Source organism: Coenobita brevimanus, chromosome 56 (assembly GCF_032717465.1).
Source record: "Coenobita brevimanus isolate Jiangsu-jjx chromosome 56, ASM3271746v2, whole genome shotgun sequence".
Taxonomy (NCBI): domain Eukaryota; kingdom Metazoa; phylum Arthropoda; class Malacostraca; order Decapoda; family Coenobitidae; genus Coenobita; species Coenobita brevimanus.
In genome coordinates, this window is record NC_137009.1 from 20773819 (window position 1) to 20794942 (window position 21124).

General features: G+C 42.8%; 1 protein-coding gene across 1 annotated transcript; it reads right to left on the bottom strand.

The window, feature by feature from the left end:
* Window positions 1-1813: 1813 nt before the first annotated feature.
* Window positions 1814-19131, bottom strand: LOC145401658 (uncharacterized). Its single transcript, XM_080273847.1, has 3 exons — window positions 18933-19131; window positions 3095-3579; window positions 1814-2404 (listed from the first exon to the last, which is right to left on the bottom strand). Exons 1-3 carry the CDS (start codon window positions 19129-19131, stop codon window positions 1814-1816), a joined length of 1275 nt encoding a protein of 424 aa, XP_080129973.1.
* Between the last annotated feature and the right edge of the window lie 1993 nt (window positions 19132-21124).

Consider the following 21124-nt stretch of genomic DNA (forward strand, 5'->3'; position numbering starts at 1 on the left):
TCATAGGTCCTTGCAGCACTCTTCTGTTCAATTGCAGAAAACTCTCAGAGCTGTTGCTGTTACGGTTGTATTGGAATATTCGCACACGGTATGCTCCTTGTATCTTCCATCTGGTGGTTGTTTCAGTGAGCATGACATTGAAGACTTAATCCGTCAGCTTCCTGCCCCCTTTTTCCTTCTTGGGGACTTTAATGCCCATAATCCACAATGGGGTGGTACAATTTTGGATGCTGGTGGGAGGATTGTAGATGACATACTTCAATCATATAATATCTCATTTTACAATGATGGCACGATGACTTACCACAATGTGTGTAGTGGAGCCTCCTCCGCTGTTGACTTGAGCTTGTGTTCTCCCTCCATCCTTATGGAATTTCATTGGTCAGTAAATCCTTTTCTGAATGGAAGCGATCATTACCCAATCCATTTAATGTGTGTGAAAAATGTCCCTGCTCATTCCTCTCCTAGGTGGAGGGAGCGGGAGGCTGACTTGTTGAATTATAAAAATGGTATAATTCTGGCTAGGCCTTTCAAGTCCTTCTCTAGTCACTTGGAAGCCTATGATTATTTTGTTGCTGTGATTATGGGCAGTGCCCGTGTGGCCATCCCTATGTCGAAAGGTAAACCGTGTCGACTTGCGGTCCTCTGGTGGAATAAAACCTGTGCCATACTAAGGAAAACTACAAGGAAATGTTATCGGCGTTACAAGACAAGTGGTTCAGCTGCCACACGCCAAATTTACCAACGTGCCATGACAGAGCAGCGTCAGTACTTTCGATAGGCCAAGCGGGACTCCTGGATATCTTACATCAACGGCATTAATTCCAAAACTCCCTCTAGGGTTATATGGAGGAAAATTAGAAAGCTTTCAGGCAAATTTATCCAATCTCCCAACCCGACATTCAAAATAGGTGGCAACCTCCTCACTGATCCTGCTGAGGTTGCAGAGACCTTAGGGATGCATTTTGCTGATGTCTCTAAGTCCTCTCGAATATCAGGGAATGGTATTCCTGACATGCCTCTACCTTCTCCATCTTCTTGCAGTGCTGCCTATAATGCTTCATTCACACTTCTTGAACTGGAAGACGTTTTGTCATCGATTACCTCTACATCTCCAGGTGAGGACAACATCCTCTATTTAATGCTCACAAATTTGCCTCTTATAGCTATGAAGTTCCTCCTAAAGATCATTAACAAAATTTGGGAAACGGGCATTTTTCCTGCCAGTTGGAGAGTTTCCCTCATTATTCCCATCAGCAAGCCAAACAAAAATCCTCTTTTGGCTACCACCTATAGGCCTATCACATTGACCAGCTGGGTTTGTAAGATGATGGAAAAGCTAGTTAATGCAAGGTTAGTGTGGTACTTAGAATCCGAAAAGCTGCTCTCTCCTTACCAGTTTGGGTTTCGGAAGAACCGTTCGACATTAGACCCCCTCCTGATCCTCTCAAATAAAATCCAGCAAAGTTTTTCCAACCATTGTCAGACTATTGGGGTGTTCTTTGACCTCGAAAAGGCGAATGACACAACCAGGCACACTAGTATTCTTCTTCAGCTATCTCGATATGGCATAGATGGAAATATGTTTCGTTTTATCCGCACCTTCTTGTAGGAACGTTACATTAAGGTTCGTTTTGGAAATGTTGTATCCAGCCCTTATAGCAGTGGTTCCCAACCTTTTTCTGATTGAGTACCACCTGGAGGTCCCACACAGTCGCCTCGTACCACCTGGTTCCAGAAAAACTCAAATCGATAAGATATCAATTTATTCACAAGTAGAACATACAAATAAACTATAAACAAAGTACACAATTTAATGCGAGGGCTGCATCTGTTTCTTCTCCACCATCTGGTCGATGCGGGGCATAACTTTGCTCACAGCACATAGGAAATCATGCCCGGGTGCAGCAAGATGGTTCCGGCTCTTTGATTTAATGGTCATCATGGCTGAGAACCCCTGCTCGCACTCCCACGTAGAGTGGAAAATCAGTAGCTGGGGAACTGCGTGACCAGCTAGTGTGGGGTACGAGGAGGCCATGCTTACCCAGAAGTTCATAGGAGAGCATTCCTTGTGCTTCATCTTTGCTGTCTCATCAGCCTGGATATCTATGAGCTCCTCTTGTTCCCCGGTCCCGACAGGCAGATCGGCTGGATCAACGGAGAACGGATGGGCGATGTAGGCACAACATGTCATGTCCAGGAAGTAATACATTAACTCAGTCTTGAGCAGTGAGAGGTGATGGACGATTTCTTGGGAAAATTGATCATTGGGCTCGCTCTCAAGGGTAGACAGGAGTTCGAACATTCCGTAGCGTTTCCTTTCCACGTTCTTGATCCAGAGGTCCAACTTCCGAACAAATGCTCCTACCTTCAAGATGAAATCTGAGACAGAGCAGTTGGGCCCCTGGAATGACAGGTTTAAGTGGTTGAGGGCCCCAAAAATGTCTGAAAGGTAGGCCAACCTTGAGATAAACTCCTCGTCCTCCAGATCTTTTTGAAAATCGTGTTTTTACTCCATGAAGAATACGAGTTCATCCCTCAGTTCAAAGAGACGTCTCGTTGTATTCCCCCGGGAAAGCCAGCGAACCTCAGTGTGGTAGAGGAGACAGATGTGGTCGGAGCCGAAATCTTCACAGAGCAGTTTGAACAGCCAAGTATTCAGGGCGGATGTTTTGACGAAATTCACGATTTTGGTAACTCGGTTCAAGCATGATAACTTCAGAGGGAGCACCTTAGCGCAAAGGGCGAATCTGTGTATGCAACAATGGACAGTGGTGGCGTTTGGTGACACAGCTTTCACATGGGCCTGAAACCCTGACTTTCGACCGAGCATAGACGGAGCCCCATCTGTCATGCATCCGACTAACTTTCCCCAATCCAGTTCATTCTGCTTGAAGAAATTGTCCAAAATGTTGAAAATATCCTTTCGTTTTGTTGTACTGGACAGTTCTTGGCTCAGCAGTAGCTCAGTCTTCACAGTATTATTCTGTGTGAAGCGAACGTAGACAAGTAGTTGAAAGCAGTTGGCGACGTCTGTCGATTCATCGAGTTAAATAGCAAACCCAAACTTTGAGGCTCTCACTCCCGCAATCACTTGGTCAGCGATGCCGCTTGACATTTCCTCGATACGGCGCTGTACAGTGTTGTTCGAGAGGGAAACACTCTCCAACTTCGCCACCGCCTCCTCTCCAATCACGTGTTTGACCAAGATCTTTGCCGCTGTCGTGACAAGAGACTCTGCAATGGTATGCGCCTTCATGTTTTTGGCAACCAGAAGAGCGACTTCATAGGATGCTTTGACAATCCCTGCCCCTTTCTGGTACGTCTGGCTAGTCTTGTCCAGGTGCTGCCGCTTCACGTTCTCGCCAAGTCGCTGGAAGTAGGTCTGATCTCGGTCCTTCTTGTCCGCGTGGTTCGTCTCAAGATGACGTCTGAGCAGGCTGGATTTCATGGACTCATTGGAAAGAGTCTTCATGCTGACCACACACTGTGGAAGAGATTCTCCTCCACGTTCTATTGCTATGAAACCATACTTTATGTATGTTGGGTCATACTTTCGCTTCAGCATGTTACCAAATCCTGTGGAAAAGAAAAAAAAATATGAAAAATAATTAATCAAGAAATAAATAAATATAGAAATAGAAAAAATAAATAAAGATACAATATAACAACAAATGAAGGGAAATACAGACGAAGGCTTCTTGGTTACTTACTTTACTAAGTGATAAGACGCATACACGTTCACAGTATGGAGGCAGCGGGATAACTGCCAGTGCCAGACGCCAGTGGACCATTACGTGACGTTATAATAGTTGCCAAGTGCCGACAACTAAAAATCGCACATGACCCAGAAAGTGCTCGCGTACCACCTGGAAGGCCCTTGTGTACCACTAGTGGTACGCGTACCACAGGTTGGGAACCACTGCCTTATAGGCAAGAGGAGGGTGTTCCTCAAGGCATCATTCTTAGTGTCACCTGTTTCGCTGTAGCTTTCAATGGTGTACTTGATCAGATTTCCCGCCCCATGTTGGGCTCCCTGTGTGCTGATGATTTGGCAATTTGTGTGTATGGCTACGACGCAGTCGAAATTAGTCATCACCTGCAAAAGTCCATATATACTATTTATTGTTGGGCTGATGATAATGGTTTCTGTTTTTCACCTTCCAAGACTGTTGCAGTCCGCTTCACTAGAAGCTTACGCCAGGAAGTTGTCCCACACTTAAAGTTAAACAATGACATCATCCCTTTTGAGAAAGATTTTAAGTTTCTGGGCATGATCTTTGACTCACGTCTCTCTTGGTCACAGCACATTGATTACCTGAAGCTTAAAGTCAAGAAATCGTTGAATATCCTTAGGGTGGTCTCTGGTTTTGATTGGAGTGCTGATAGGAACTCCCTTCTCAGGCTCTATAACTCATTGTGCCGATCACAGATTGACTATGCTTGCCAAATTTATTCCTCTGCATGAAAGACTAAACTTCATGACCTTGATGTGCTCCACAATTTGGGACTACGACTGTGCTCGGGTGCCTTCTGCACTTCCCCTGTGGAGAGTTTATATGTAGATGCAGACCAGCTTCCTCTGGACTTACGCAGGCATGAGTTAGGGCTTCGCTACATTGTGCGAATTAAGAGCAATCGTTACACCAATCCTTGTGTTGATGTTCTGTTGTAGTGTGACTCATCTAAGTTCCGTGGTCCGAGAGCCTCTATATATACCATTCCAGATTTGCATGCTACCTGTGGGTGACGCATCGCTGAGGGAGCAAAAGATTGAACCAGTAAGCTACAGCAATCTCCCTCCTTGGCTCATTCCAGAACCTAATGTGTGTCCCAAAACCATATGTAGGAAAACTTCTTCGGATGCAGAAACTAAATCGAAGTTTTTGCGCCATGACCTCCTCCACAGGGACTCAGTAAAGTTGTATACTGATGGCTCAAAGTCACCCCTTGGTGTAGGCTGTGCTGTTGTCCATAAAGGGGGTGCACGTCTTGGACGGCTTTCAAACAATGCGTCTGTTCTCACTGCTGAACTAACTGCTATTGAGAAGGCTCTTGAAGAGGCTTACTCAATGCCGGGAAAGACGTTTACAATATATTCAGACTCCTATGGAAGCTTGACCGCCATTAAGAAGAGTAATACATTCCACCCTATAATAAGGAAGATTTAGTCTTGGCTTTGGCACCTGGCTACAAAGTATAAATTTGTTTCGTTCTGCTGGATACCGTCACATGTTAATCTCTATTGGAACGAGTTTGCTGATAAAGAGGCAAAATCGGCATGTTCTCTTCCTTCTGTTGGGTATAATAAGGTTCCCTATTCAGATTTGAAGACAGTTATCCAAAACTTCGTTTGGTCTAAGTGGCAGGCGAGATGGGCTTCCCCCTCCCTGGCCAATAACTCAAAGTATAAAGAGATCCGGCCTTCGGTCTATGTCTGGTCATTCTCTTTTCAGGCTTGTCGGAGTTTTGAGACAAGGTTGACTAGGCTGCGAATTGGCCATATGCATTTGACTCATGGGTTCCTTTTGGACCGAGGGGTCCCACCCCAGTGTGACATCTGTCATGTCACAATAACTTGCAGGCATTTTTTATTGGACTGTCTGACCTATGCCTGTTCTCGTGCGAAATTTTTAACAAATAGGGGATCCCTACCAGTTGTTTTAGGTAATAGGGCAAATGTTTCTAGCCTTATGGCGTTTTTAAAGGAGACAGGGCTATACTGCAAGCTGTGATTTATGTTGTCATAGTTATGTTTTAGGGCTCGCTGTCTACATCTGTCTTCATTTTACCTACGATTTTTAGTTGCATGATGTGCAGGAGTAGGTGAGAATGAGAGGGCAAAGGAAGGAGTATCTATAGTTGTGAGTAAAAGATGGAAGAAGAGCGTACGACAGTATGGATCAGTTGGGTCAAGGATTGTGTGGGTAAAGTTGAAAGTTGGAATACAAATGTGGCCGATTGTGTGTTTGTATGCGCCAACGCAAGACTGTGCTAGAAGAGTGAGAGAAGAGTTCTGGACAAATGTAGAAGTGTGCATGGAAAAGTTTGGAAGGAATGAGAGTGTTTTTGATCTGTGATATGAATGGTAAAGTTGGGAATGTGAAGGTGGATGGAATAGTTGGTGAGTGCGTTAGTGGACATTTGTGCTGGAAGGGGGTTGGTGATAGCCAATACCCTCTTCAGGCATAAAATGATCCACAGGTATACATGGCGAGTGATGAGAAGGGTGGGTGGTGAACTGAATGAAAGGAAGGCAATGATTGATTATGTGTGTGTGGATGAAAGGATGCGAAGATGTGTAATGGATGCAAGAGCTTATAGAGGTTGGGGGAGTGGACTTTCTGACCACTACTTGGTGGTGGCCAGAATTAGGATTCAAGTAAGATGGAGGAATAGAAGAAGGGAAAGACGAGAGGAAGGAGTAGTTGCAAGGAGAGTGGAAAGGTTACAAGAGGATGAGAAAAAGACAGAGTATAAGAGAGAAGTGGAGGAACGATTGGGCAAATATGAATTGGAGCAGATGAGAGACGTGGAGTGTGTGTGTAGGATATTTACAGAAGAATTATGTGCAGCATGTGATTTTGTGTGTGGAAGGAAGAGAAGATGGAGGGGGGTGCAAGGACCAGCGTGGTGGACTGAAGAGGTGAGACAGGCTGTGGCACAAAAGAAGAAAGCATACAATGAATGGATGAGAAATAGGGGCATGGAAGAAGTTGAGAGGTGGAAGAGAGAGTTATATGTAGCAAGAAAGAGAGAGGTGAAAAGATTAGTAAGAGAGAGAGTAAGAAGAGAGTGGATGAGGAATTTGGAAGGAATTTGAGTGTAAAGTGGAGGGTCTGTAAGAAAATGTTCTGGAAAGAGGTGAAAAGAGTAAGACAGGGTGGAAGTGAAGTTAGCAGGGGAGTGAAAGATAAAAATGACTGGGGAATGGCTGGGAGAAGGAGGGAGGTGAGAAGACAGGAAGAAATCAGTAGGATTGAAGTTGTGGAAGCAATGAAGAAAGTTAAATCGGGGAAAGCCCCAGGAATTGATGGAGTGTGTGGTGAAATGCTGAAGCATGGGGGAGAGCTAGTAGTAGAATGGATGTGGAAGATGTGCAGATTGGCCTGGGAGGAAGGTAGAGTCCCGGAGGATTGGAAGTTAGGTATAATCATTCCCTTGTACAAAGGAAAAGGGGAAAAAGAAGTGTGTGGTAATCATAGGGGCATTTGTCTTGTTAGTATAATAGAAAAAGTGTATGGTAGGATACTTATTGACAGAGTTAGAGAAAGAACAAAGAAATTAGTTGGAGAAGAACAGGGAGGCTTTAGGAAGGAAGAGGTTGTGTAGATCAGATATTCATTCTTAGATCTTTAGTGGAAAAGTTTCTAGAGAAGGGAAAGAAGTTGTATGCAGCTTTCATGGATTTGGAGAAAGCATATGACAGGGTGGATAGACAAGGATTGTGGAAAGTGTTAAGAATATATGGAGTAGATGGGAAGTTGTTGAATGATGTGAAGAGTATGTACGATGGTGTGAAGGCTGCAGTGCGTGTGGATGGTGAACTAAGTGAATTTTTCTCTTTGAAAGTTGGGTTGAAACAGGTATGTGTCATGTCTCCATGGTTGTTGAATCTGTATATGAATGGGGTAATAAAAGAGGTACAAGGTAGGGTAGTGGATGTTGGAGTGGCCCTGGTGAGAGAGGATAGTGTTTGGAAACTCCCTGTACTGTTGTTTGCAGATGATACTGTGTTGTTGAGTGAAGACGAAGGGGAGCTGCAAGGCTTGGTGGATGAGTTTGGGAGAGTGTGTAAGAAACGGAATCTAAAGTTGAATGTAGGGAAGAGTAAAGTGATGGTTTTTGAGAGAGGTGAAGTCAGTGAATGTACAGTAAGGTTGGATGGTGAGGAATTGGAAAATGTGAGTACGTTTAAGTACTTGGGTAGTGTGATGAGTAAGGATGGAGGTTTGGAGGGTGAAGTGCTTGAAAGGGTACAGCAGGGAAGAAAGGTTGCTGGTTCTTTGAAAGCAGTGATAAGAAACAGGGAAGTGAGCATGGAAGTGAAAAAGTTACTACATGACAGTATTGTGATACCAACTCTAACGTACGGAAGTGAAGCTTGAACGTTGTTGGAAGGACACAAGTCAAGAGTGAGAGCAGTGGAAATGAGTTATTTAAGAGGAGCCTGTGGAGTCGCATGGAGAGACAGGCTGACGAATGAGGATATAAATGAGCGTTGTGGTGTTGATGTGGATGTGATAGGAAGCATTATGAGGAGCACACTGAGGTGGTTTGGCCATGTGGAGAGGATGGAGGGTGAAAGACTGACGAAGAGAGTGTATGTGAGTGAGGTGGAGGGGGGAAGAGGGAGGGGGAGGCCGAGGATGAGATGGAGGGATGGGGTGGAGAGGTATATGAGAGAGGGGGGTATGAGTTGGGAGCAGGGCAGTGAAATGGCGGGGGACAGGGCGACTTGGAGGCGATTTGTTTGTGGCCACCTCAAACGGGATTGAGGCGTCTGGCAATAGATAGATAGATTATTGTGTAGTAGTTTTCTCTGTTTTTATACTCATTCTTTTAAACTATCATCTTTCATGTCTCACTCATCAAAGCGCTGAATGACCTCTCAGGTCCCAGTGCTTGACCTTTGGCCTAAACTTCATATTCCATTCCATTCCATTCCCCCTCCCATTTCCTCCCCTCCTACTCCCCCCTCCTTTGTCACGTGCATCCCTAAGGTCATCCTTTGTTGTGTGCCACTTCGTGCTGCAGGTGACCATAAGTTATGCCGCAGGTAAAAATTCAGGTCATCCTTTGTTCTGTGTGCCACTCCCTACTGCAGGTGTGCATAAAAGACTTCTACCCTTTACATTTCTATCTCACTCTGTCTGAGGATGTTATATATGAAAGTACTCACTGTCGCTCCTTTCATTTCTCCTGTGGTTATTCTGCATCCTCTTCTGTCTTACTTTCCTTCAGTCTTACCTTGTCTCTCTGCTTACGGGTGACTTTACACTCCCTCTTCTGTCTTTCCTTCATTCTTTCATCTTCCTTCTGCCTGTGGGTGACTCTACACTGAGTGACAAGACAAATGGTTTCCCGTACACCAGGAAACCATTTACTATGCTGGGTGGTAACCATATAACCAAATTTTGGCACTTGGTGGTTTAGTGGGTAATTAAGGCGCTCCAATCGGATTGAGCCGGTAAAGGTTTATATCCAAGGGATGGTTGGGGTTGATTGCTCATGTATTGTCACTCAGGGATGAGTGAGGCTGGTCACTCATCTTAAATGTCGGGACCAACTGCCTAGCCCCGGGCTCCTACGCTCCTCATGGGGCAATGTAGGATTGGATGATGGATATATATATATATATATATATATATATATATATATATAGATATATATATATATATATATATATATATATATATATATATATATATATATATACCTAGGCTGATTCCCCCAAGGAAATGGAGGTAGCAGAGACATGACGAAACACTGTCATATACATTCATTCTCATCTAAGCCCCAAAGGGGAGAAGGGACAGATCCTCGCTGCACCACACCGCACGAGGGTCAACTGTGCAATGCAATCAGCGACATCCACAGGAGGGCCCAACAGCAGAGCTGGTTTACCCCTGCCATATCATAATAGACCGATCCCCTTACCCGCGCCTGACCTGATCAGAGCTGGTTTACCCCTGCCATATCATAATAGACCGATCCCCTTACACGCGCCTGACCTGATCAGATCAAATGAGGGGGAATATCCCCTCAGGGCTGCGGCATCATTTACTAATAAACAATTTCTCTCCATTAATTTCTGTCAATGCACAGCCACTCTTCCTTGCTAAACAGACATCCCTTTCGCATTCAACGCTCTCTTCACACTGTCCATCCATCCTATTCATGGTCTCCCTCTCAGCCTTACACCTCTCACATCAGATCTACTGTAGTTATCTTTTTCACCAATCGCTCATTATCCATTCTCTCCATATGCCAAAACCATCGCAGCACCCTCTGCTCAACTCGATCAGCCATCTCCCGAACAACTCCAATTCTCCTTCGCACTTCATCATTTCTCACTCGATCCATACGCGTCACTCCACACATACTCCTCAGACACCTCATCTCCATTACATTCAAACTTTTCCTCTCTGCTAAACCCATAATCCATGTTTCAGCCCCATATAACGCAGTCGGTACCACAACACCCTCATACAGCCTTCTCTTTACATCCATTCTAAGCGAACGACATCTAAGCACTTTTTTCATTTCACCCAGCACTTTCCTACTTCATTCATTCTAAACTTCACATCTGCATCTATTCTTCCATCCACAGCAAATGCGACCCTAAATATTTAAAACACTCTACCTCCTCAAGCAACTCACCATTCAAAACTATACTCATCCTCCTACCAACCTCGTACATTTCATCACTTTACTCTTCTCATTCACGTTCAATTTTCTCCTTTGACACACCCTTCCAAACTCCTCTACCAACTGTCTCAATGTCTCCTCTGAATCAGCCACCAGTGCGTATCATCTGCAAAAAGCAGCTGCTTCAGATTCCACTCTCTATCATCAACATTCACCAGACTCAGACCTCCACCTAACATTCTTGCATTCACCTCCTGTGCAACACCATCCATATAAATATTAAACAACCAAGGCAACATCACACAACCCTGCCGCAGCCCCACTCTCACGGGAAAGCAATCACTCACAGTATTACCCACTCTTACACACGCTCTACTATTTACATAAAAACTTTTCACCCCTTTTAGTAACCTACCATCAAGTCCATACAATCTTAAAACAGTCCACAAAGCCTCCCTATTAATTCTAACATACTCTTTCTCTAAATCCACGAATGCCCAAAACACATCCTTGCCTTTCGCTAAATAGTTTTCACACACTTGTCTCACAGCAAACACCTGATCCACGCATCCCCTCCCTCTCCTAAAAGCACACTGCTCATCACCAATCATTCCCTCTGTGCACTCTCTAACTCTCTTAACACACTACAATACACCTTACCTACAACATTCAACAGCCTTATAACCCTAAAGCTAGTACATTCATACTTATCACCCTTACCTTTATACAACGGGACCACACAAGCACTTGCCAAGTCAACTGGCACCATACCTTTCACAAAGCACCCATTCAACAATTTATATATATATATATATATATATATATATATATATATATATATATATATATATATATATATATATATATATATATATATATATATATATATTGGGGGGAGGGTGCTCAGAGTCGTGTAGGATGAATTTCTAATGAAGACTCAGTATATAATTCTATGTATCAAACTACAGCTCATGTGGAAGTTTCATTGTGTTTGGAGGGTGTTTAGGGGTCACACAAGGGCTAGATTGTGTTTATCCAGTACGAAGTCCTTGTTCCTGTGCTCGTGTGTGACAACATCCTGATAAAACTCAGACTGAGCATACTCGTTATTTTTGGCCCCACAACACGTAGGAAGTAGGCTACATCTGGTTCACTTCTGCTCCCTGACAAGTGCAGCTTAGTTGTGGGATGGGAAAAAATTGTTATACACAGCAACTCCCCCAAACCAGTTTGTTTTCGAAAGCCCATGCGACCTATATCTAATCCAATTCTTTTGTTTCCTCAGGACATCATAACTATAGGAGGAAATAATCCTTGCGGTGGTGCTGGAATAGACATGATGGGTGAGGATAAACCAGGTCATGAAGAAGAAAGGTACCTGGTCCATGGTGGACATTTACTTGGTTCAACCGCTGAGGATGACCAGCACCAGGGCTTGCCTTCCAACACTCCAGTATTTTTTTTAATGCAAGAAAGAAGGAACCAAAGGCCAGGAGCCCGCAAACCGTTCCTTCCAAGAAAAAAAAAAAACAATACAAAAGAGAGCCAAATTTAAGATCCGTTCATTTCGAGATACCTGGACACACTGCGTTTGAGAGACTGGAGATCATAAGAAATAGGAAATACAGACAGAGGGAGACAGCTCCAGATTTGACCTGTTGCATAAATGAATGACTGGGAGTATAGGTTAACTCTTGCATTAGAGAGCTGGATAGAAAAGGGATGAGACCCGTCGTAGAGGTGGAGGAATGCAAGCAGACAGTTAACAGGAGCAGTAACCATTGAACTAGCGACAGAAAAGCGATAAAGATGCAACAGTGCGGCGAAGATACAGAGGTTGAAGGGAACCAGTAAGAGCAGGAGAGATGATGAAACGAAAAGCCTTAGACTCCACCCTATTGAGAGGAGCTGTTTGGGGGGAGCCTCCCCACACATGAGAGTTGTACTCTAAACAGGGGCGAATGAAACCCATGCATAAAGTCAACAACTGTGCAGGGATAAAGAAGGTATGGAGTCGGCTTAGCACACTTAATCTTTTGGAAGCAGATTTTACAAGAGATGCAATATGATTTTTCCAAGATAAGTCCCGAGTGAATGAAATCCCAAGCATGTTCAAGGATGATGCAGGATTGAGATGGATATTATTAAACCTGTGGAAGATTGTGTCGGGTCGATAGGTATAAAAACTGAGTTTTTGATGCATTAAAAACAAGATTATTTTTACCCCAGTCAGAGATACGAGCCAAGTCAGACATTAGATGTGCCATAGCCCCATCCGTTGTGTGTTGAAGTAACTGCTGAGATGGATGTTGCAGGAACCGAATGGGAAGGTGAAGGGTGGAATCATCAGCATACGAGTGGATAGGGTTAGATGTACAGCTTCGAAGATCATTGATGAATAAAAGGAAGAGAGTCGGTGGTAGGTCAGAGCCCTGAGGAACACCACTGTTGATAGATCTAGGAGAATAGCGAAGGCCGTCTACAACAGCAGCTATAGAATGACCAGAAAGGAAGCTATAGACGAAGGCACAGATAGAAGGATAGAAATCGTAAGAGGGCAGTTTGGAAATTAAAGATTTATGCCAGACTCGATCGAAAGCCTTTGAGATGTCAAGTGCAATGGCAAAGCTTTTGCCGAAGTCCCGAAAGGAGGATGACCAGGAGTCTGAAAGGTAGATGAGGAGATCGCCAGTGGAGCATCCCTGACAGAACCCAGACTGACGATCAGAAAGAAGGTTGTGATAGGAAAGATGCTTTAAAATTTTTTGTTAAGAATTGACTCGAAAACTTTTGAGGCACAGGATGTTGAGGCAATTGGACGATAATTAGAGGGTTGGGAACGGTCACCCTTCTTTGGGACAGGCTAATTAAGAGCAAACTTCCAGCAAGAAGGAAAGGAACAAGTTGACAGACAAAGGTGAAAGAGTTTACCGAGGCAGGGTGTAAGCACTGAAGCACAGTTCTTGAGGACAGCAGGAGGGACTCCATCAGCCTCATATGCCTTGTTAGTATTGAGGCCAGTGATAGTAGAAAATACATCAGCTGAAGAAATTTTAATGTCACCCATGAGGAACTCTCAGGGGGGAAGTGATGGAGGAACTATACTGGAACTGTCTAAGGTGGAATTGGAGGAGAAAGTCCGAGTGAAGAGATTTGCTTTATCAGTAGAAGAAATAGCTACAGAGCCATCAGAATAGAAAAGAGGAAGGAAGGATGATGAGGTAATGTTGTTAGAAAAGTTTTTGGCAAGGTGCCAGAAGGAGTGAGAAGAATTTGAGTTTGAGAGTTCAGAGCACTTAGCATGGATAAAGTGCGAAGAACAGACATAGCATGATTCCGGGGCAGAAACATAAACAAGATGTTATTCAGGGGTGGGATGGCTCCAGTACCTTTTATAGGCCCTCTCCTTGTTCTGGACACCATTAGATCAAGTGCGATTAAATGAAGGCTTCCTTGCATTAGTCAGAAGATATGAGAAAGGAATGTATGGTTCCATACCTGAGAGAATAGCAAGGCACACCCAGTTGGCTCCCGGCCATCAAAGAAGTACTGTCTGAGGGCCTCCTAATCTGCAACTCCAAAGTTCCACAGACGACGTTTCTTTGGAGGGTCCACAGGCCGTACCGGAGCAATAGGACAGGTTAAGGTAATAAGGTTGTGATCGGAGGAGCCCAACGGAGTGGAAAGATTAACAGTGTAAGCAAAAGGATTTGTTGTAAGGAAGAGGTCAAGTATGTTGGAGCTCTCTCCAAGGCGGTCAGGGATACGGGTAGCGTGCTGTACAAGCTGCTCTACGTCATTAAGGATAGAAAAGATGTAGGCTTGTTCACCAGGTGGATCAGTGAAAAGAGAGGAGATCCAAAGGTGGTGGTGAGCATTGAAATCTCTTAGAATGGAGATTTCAGAGAAAGGAGAAATGGATAGAATGTGTTTCATCATAGAAGCAAGATACTCGAAGAATTTTTGATAGTAGAATTAGGGGATAAGTAAACAGCACAGATATATTTAGTTAATGACAAGAAAGCCGAAGCCAGAGAGTAGAGAATTCAGAAGAATCAAGTTCAGGAACATGAGAGCAAGATAAAATCATTGTGTACATATACACAACATCCACCTTTGGCTTTGAAATGAGTACAGTATAGAGAAAGTAGGAGGAAACAGAAGAGGGTTTGCTGTCAGTTGCCTCAGACAACTGAGTTTCTGTTAAAATGAGAAGGTGAGGTTTAGTGGAAGAGGTGGTGTTTGACAGATAGAAAGTTAGAGGAAAGGCTGCGAATATTGCAGAACTGAAGAAGAAGTGAGTCAGACAGTGGTTCCAGGCATCTCTCTGAGTCGTCACCGGGAAAGGGGCTGATGGTGGGAGAATTTATGGTCCCCTCTCCCCCCCCCCCCGGGACTCCGAGGCTTGATTTACAACAGTCATTTTTCTTTTTGAATTTTGAAAAGGAAGTGTAGTATGTATTGTGCATGTAGTTTGGTGCTGACAGTTAGAGAAACATGTATTGTATAGCATGCTGGCCTACTCTCTGTGTTACTGAAACACTGAAAAAGTTCAGCAATGGGGGATGGTCAGGAAGTAGTCCCGAGGGCTGATGAAACAGGAGCTCCAGCTCGCTCTGTCATCAGCTTTCCATCCCCCTTGGGGGTACTGCCCTGCTCGACTGGTGCTACAGTCTACTCCTCAACTGACAAGGTATTTCCAGTTGCACAAAATAGTGAATAAGATGGTGCGCAAAATTCCAGGACTGCTGTGCAAGAGGCAACAGAGTTCTGGAAAAAGCCCAGAATCCTCAAAGCAGAAAATTGTCATTGACTACCTGGGAATGATTCTGATGAGGAGGGAACACCTAATGAAATGCAATGGATGAAGTTCAGAAAACAAATTACAAAACAAAGGAGCACTGAGAGAAGAAAGAGAGAAGCTCTTCAATATCAAGCTCCACAAGGCCGAGTCTCTGATGACGATAGAAGATCGCCTGTTCCTAGAAGACCAGGAAACAGATTGGAAGACCACAACAAGGTCAGTGGACCTTGCCCTAGCTTGGCGAGAGGAATGGGTGATGGAGAGACCTCAACAGGAAGCTCAAGGAAGCTAGAACAGTGATTTTCAAACTATGGGTCGTGACCCACCTTTGGGTTGTGAGAGGAATTTTGATGGGTCGCAGGGACATAGAATAGGCCTAATGCTTTCAGTGTATTTGATTTACTTATTTGAAATTGTAATTACCATTATTACCCTATTAGCATATTCGTAGTAACTACGATAGACTATATAGCGGTTATGCTGTTCTTACCTAATTGTTCTTACCTAATTGTATCTTTACAGGAATGAGTCAAGCTCGTACTGTCCCGTGTCTTAAACCATATTTATTTTACATATCCTTAAATTTGTGAATTGTTTTGGCACACACTATTTCATTCGGTAGTGCATTCCATTGATTAATTGCTCTGTTTGGGAAACTGAATTTCCTTACGTCTTTATCACCTCTCTTCTTATGCAGTTTTTTGCAGTGTCCTCTTGCTGATGCTTCTCCATATGTTAAGTAATCATTTATGTCTATTTTCTCCTTCCCTGATATGCACTCATATAGCATTATCATGTCACCTCTTTTCCTTCTCTCCTATAGTGTTGGTAGATTTAGTTTTTTTAGTCTTCCGTCGTAGCTTAGGTCCCTTAAGCCTGGTATCCATCTTGTAGCGGCCCTTTGAACTTTTTCAGTCTTGTCTATGTGTTTTTTGAGATGAGGATTCCAGACTACTGATGCATATTCCAGGGTTGGTCTAATGGATGATGTTATTATCCTTCTTAGCATGTCTTCATTTATGTATGTGAATGCTATTCTCATATTTGCAAGCAGTGTATACATGTTCCGTACCTTTTCGCTGATATGGTCTGCCGGAGATAGTCTGTTATTGATACTCACACCTAGGTCCTTCTCTCTTTCTGATGTGTATAGGGTTTTATTTCCTAACTTATAATCCCAATCAGGTCTTTTTCCACTTTTACCAAACTTGATTACATGACACTTGTCCACATTGAATTCCATTTGCCATGTATTACTCCATTCATGAAGTTTATTTAATTCTTCTTGTAGCTCTTTACAAGAGTCTGTGTTAGTAATTCTCCTTTGTATTTTTGCATCATCTGCAAACATATTCAGATAGCTCTCATTTCCAGGGTTACTGTTTATATCATTTATATACACTAAAAACATGATTGGTGCCAGCACTGAACCGTATGGTACTCCACTAGTCACTTCTTTCCATGATGAGTAGTTTCCTCTTAGTACTGTTCTCATTTCTCTTTTTATGAGAAAATCTTGCATCCAACAAAACAGTTTGCCTCGAATTCCTCCTTGACGGTACAGTTTCCATAAAAGTCTTTCGTGTGGTACTGTGTCAAAAGCTTTCTTGAAATCTAAATAGATACTGTCCACCCATCCTTCTCTTTCCTGTATTGTGTTTGTTACTCTGTCATAGTAGCTCAACAGATAAGTAACACATGATTTTCCTTTTCTGAAACCAAACTGTCCTTCTGTTATCGTACTGTGTTCTTCTAGATGATTTACTCAAGCTTTTCTTATAAGCTTTTCTAATACCTTGCTTACAACACTGGTCAGTGATACCCGTCGGTAGTTGAGTGGATTGGTTTATTTCCTTTCTTGAATAAGGGGACAATATTTGCTTTCTTCCAAATATCAGGTAGTTTACCTTGACTCAAGGATTTCTTGAAAATTAAAAATAATGGTTTACCTAACTCCTTTGCACATTCTCGTATTACCCAACATGAAATTTCATCAGGACCACTTGCTTTTCCTCTTTCTAATTTACTTTACTCCTCCTGTATTACTCTTTCTGCTATTTGTATATCTGGTAGTATGTGTGGACATGCATGTTCCACATAGTCCCTCTCAAAATTTTTTTTCTTCTGTAAAAACTAATTGGAAATTCTTATATAGTGCTTCACAAATATCTTTCTCTTGCGTATAAGTGAATCTCTCATCCGTAATGGATTGTATTATATCTTTTACTTTGGTTTTGCTTCTGATGTAGCTGTAAAACAGCTTTGGTTGATCACTGCTTTTATTTATTAAATCCTCCTCAAACTGTTTTTGGGCTTCCCTCCATATTCTTGTATAATCGTTTCTTGCCTGTTTGTAATTATTATACGCCCTTTCACTATTGTGTCTTCTGTATCTATTCCACAACAAATCTCTTCTTTCTTTTGATTTTTTACAATCTGTATTGAACCATTTCTGTATTTTCTTATCTGCTTCTTTGTGCTGTGGGATGTACTTCTGGACTCCTATTTCATAAAATTCACAGAATTTTTTATATACGGCATTTAAATCTTGTCCTCTAAGCTCATTTTCCCAATCAACATCTAAGAAATACTTCTTTAGGTCTTGATAATTTCCCTTTTTATAGTTTAGGCTCTTTTTGTAACTTTCATTGCTGTTAACTATGTCATAAGCTATCCTGAAATTGTAATTTAGTACTGCATGATCGCTTTTGCCGAGTGGAGGGTGATATATTAAACTGTCACTATCATTTTCTTGCCTAGTAAATATTCGATCTAGCACTGAAGGTACATCGAGTCCTCTTTTTCTGGTGGTTTCCCTCACAGGTTGCGTTAGGAAAAACTCTTGCACGAGATCCAGAAGCTTTTGGTCCCAACAGCTTTCTTGGCTAATTATAATTAGAGTATTCCAATTTATATTTGTATTAAAATCTCCAGTTAGTATAATTCTTTCCGATTTCTCTTCCATTTTATGTAGTAATGATCTTAAACTTTGAATTGTACTCTCTGCCATGTCCTCATATTCGTCTCTTTCCCATGTGTTTGATCTGGGTGGCATGTACAAATTGGCTACAATTACTTTCCCTTCAGATGTGTTTATCTCTACTGCAATCAGTTCTACTTGTGATGGTATATCTAGTTTTATTTCATTGACTTTTAGATTTTTCTTAGTTAATATTATAATTCATCCTCCTTTTTTTTTATATTCTGTCTCTTCTTCATATATTGTATTCCTCTAAGTTTAGTATGTCATTGGATATCCTTGGTGTTAATTTTGTTTCAGTTAGGCATATTATTTGTGGTTCATTTTCTCTGACATAATCATTCATCTCTAGTAATTTAGATACCATTCCATCCACATTTGAGTACATCAACTTCATCATCTTGTTTATATACTTGTCATGACATGCTTTTACTACCTTCCTCCTTTTTATTCCATCCTGTGCGTGTGTGTGTGTGTGTGTGTGTGTGTGTGTGTGTGTGTGTGTGTGTGTGTGTGTGTGTGTGTGTCTGTCTGTCACTCTCTGTTTGATTTTTTTTACCCTGTGGATCGTGAAGTCTTGAAATATTCCAAACAGGGGTCACACACTAAAAAGTTTGAGCTAGAGGAACAGAGCCAAATGGAGGAGAGAGCAACCATCCCTGAGCTGGAAGATTCACATTCCACAACGTCAACTGACAAAGGAGATGCCTTACTACCAAAGGCAAGGACACTGGGAGCATGTCCAGATCTCGACCTTCAGGTTATGAAACCAACTACCAACAGAAGCAGAGAGGAACATTGTCACTCCTGACCTGGCAGCCACCCTTGATCGAACCAACACCAGTGACAAGAGTGCGTTGTACATCATCGCAGCAACTGCTGCCAGTCTCGGCCACAATGTGTCCCAGTTGGCTTTGTCCTCCAACTCTTTCAGGTCGTTTAGGAGGAAGCACTGGAGCAAAACAGCTACTTTCATTTTGGAGCAAGTAGCTACAACACCAGGGTTTGTGCAGCTTGTCATTCATTGGGATTACAACGTACTGCCTGCACTGACTGGAAATGAGAAAGTGAACAGGCTGGCAATCCTTGTGTTGGGGAAGGATAGTTCCCCGCCTGGGAGAATCCTCTCAGCTGCTGGGAGTTCCAAAGATTGCAGCCAGTACCGGTTGGGGAATAAGCAAACGCAGTCATCAAGATGCTGAAGGACTGGGCCCATGATGGAAGGATCGAGAGAATGAGCTTCGACACCACCGCAAACAACACTGGAAAGAGAGGTTGAAGCTTGCCTTAGGATAGAGGCTACTTTCGACAGGGACCTCTTGCACTTCGGTTGTCTCCAGCATGTGTCTGAGATTCTAATCGGGGTTGTCTTCATGAAGACGTTTGGTGCCTCCAGTGGCCCTGATACTGAACTCGTTGGCTCTTCAGGCAGTTAATGGAAAAATGGGCCATCATTCACTACAATGCATTCCAAGTCAGAAGCACTGGCCCATTCATGTGAAATATCCTTCATGGATTTCAGGAACTTGTCGCCATGGTGCTGGAGTTCATCCAGTCCACTTTGGAGGAATCACACATGAGGGATAACTACATGGAGTTCCTGGAACTAGTTTTCATCTTCCTTTGCGGTGAGCCTTCAAGTGGCATGAATTTCAAAGTTCCAGGCTTTATGCATATGGCTCGCTGGTTGGCCAAGATTTTGTACATGCTGAAGACCTGGTTCTTTTGAGGTCAGTTCCGACTGACATATCACGAGGATCGGGCACTGAGAGACATTTCATAGTTCGCCTCGATGGTGTACATGAAGTACTGGTTCAGAACTCCTGAAGTGCTGAATGCCCCAGTGAATGACCTCGAACTGCTGAAGGACATCAGCAAGTACCACGCCATCAACAAAGGAGTCACAGAATCTGCACCAGGTGCTATGATGCGCCACCTCTGGTACCTGAGTGACCAACTGGTTGCACTTGCTCTCTTCAGTCCTATGGTGTCAATGGAGGAGAAGCTGGAGATGGTGGTGGCTATGGAGTCGAACGAAGGAAAGGAGGATCCTCCTAAAACAAGGGTGGAAGTGGACATGGTGAAGATCTAAGGGACTCAGCTGGCTGATTTTTGCACCATAGGGGTCCTGTCCTTCTTCAAGATGGAACGTATACCAAGTGACTTTTCAGTTAGACCCAGCGGATTGGTGAGGTCATCCAGACTACAAACAGGGAAAGGAAGTCTTGCAGTCGATCTCAGTGGTCAAAGACGTTGCAGAGAGAGGGGTCAAACTCATCCAAGACTTTAACGCAACCCTCACTCAGCGAGAGGAGCAAAAGCAGTTCTTTCTAAAAGTCGTCTTGGAACACAGGCTGAGAAATCCAAAGCCAATGAAAAAGTTTTTGATAAAGTAGAGTAGAGAGTAGAAAATAGGCCCCCTACCAAAATTGTCAGACTGTTAACGATCATTAAATTTCGTTCTATAGATTAAATATTTCTTCGTTTTTATAGATATTAGGGATAGAATACAAAACTGAGCCTGTTTGAATAAATTTGAAGTTGAATATATTGGAGTACACTAATATATCTATCTACCTATCTATCTCTCTGTCGCTCTATCTCTGTGTCCCACTTTCTGTCTGTCTGTCTGTCTGTCTGTCTCTCTCTCTCTCTCTCTCTCTCTCTCTCTCTGCAGTATATATATATATATATATATATATATATATATATATATATATATATATATATATATATATATATATATATATATATATATGAAACACTTGATATTGGCTAGTTTGGGGGGAACCTTAACTTCAGAAGGATGAGTAAACACAATGTCGTGACGAACATAATGGATTTTATTACCAGACGTTTTGACATCTCCTGAATGTCAACTTTAGTGATCTAAAATGATAAAATTATTAAGATTACTGACATGTAAATATCAAAGTGTTTTAAAGATACAACAGTGGTAAACAAGAGAA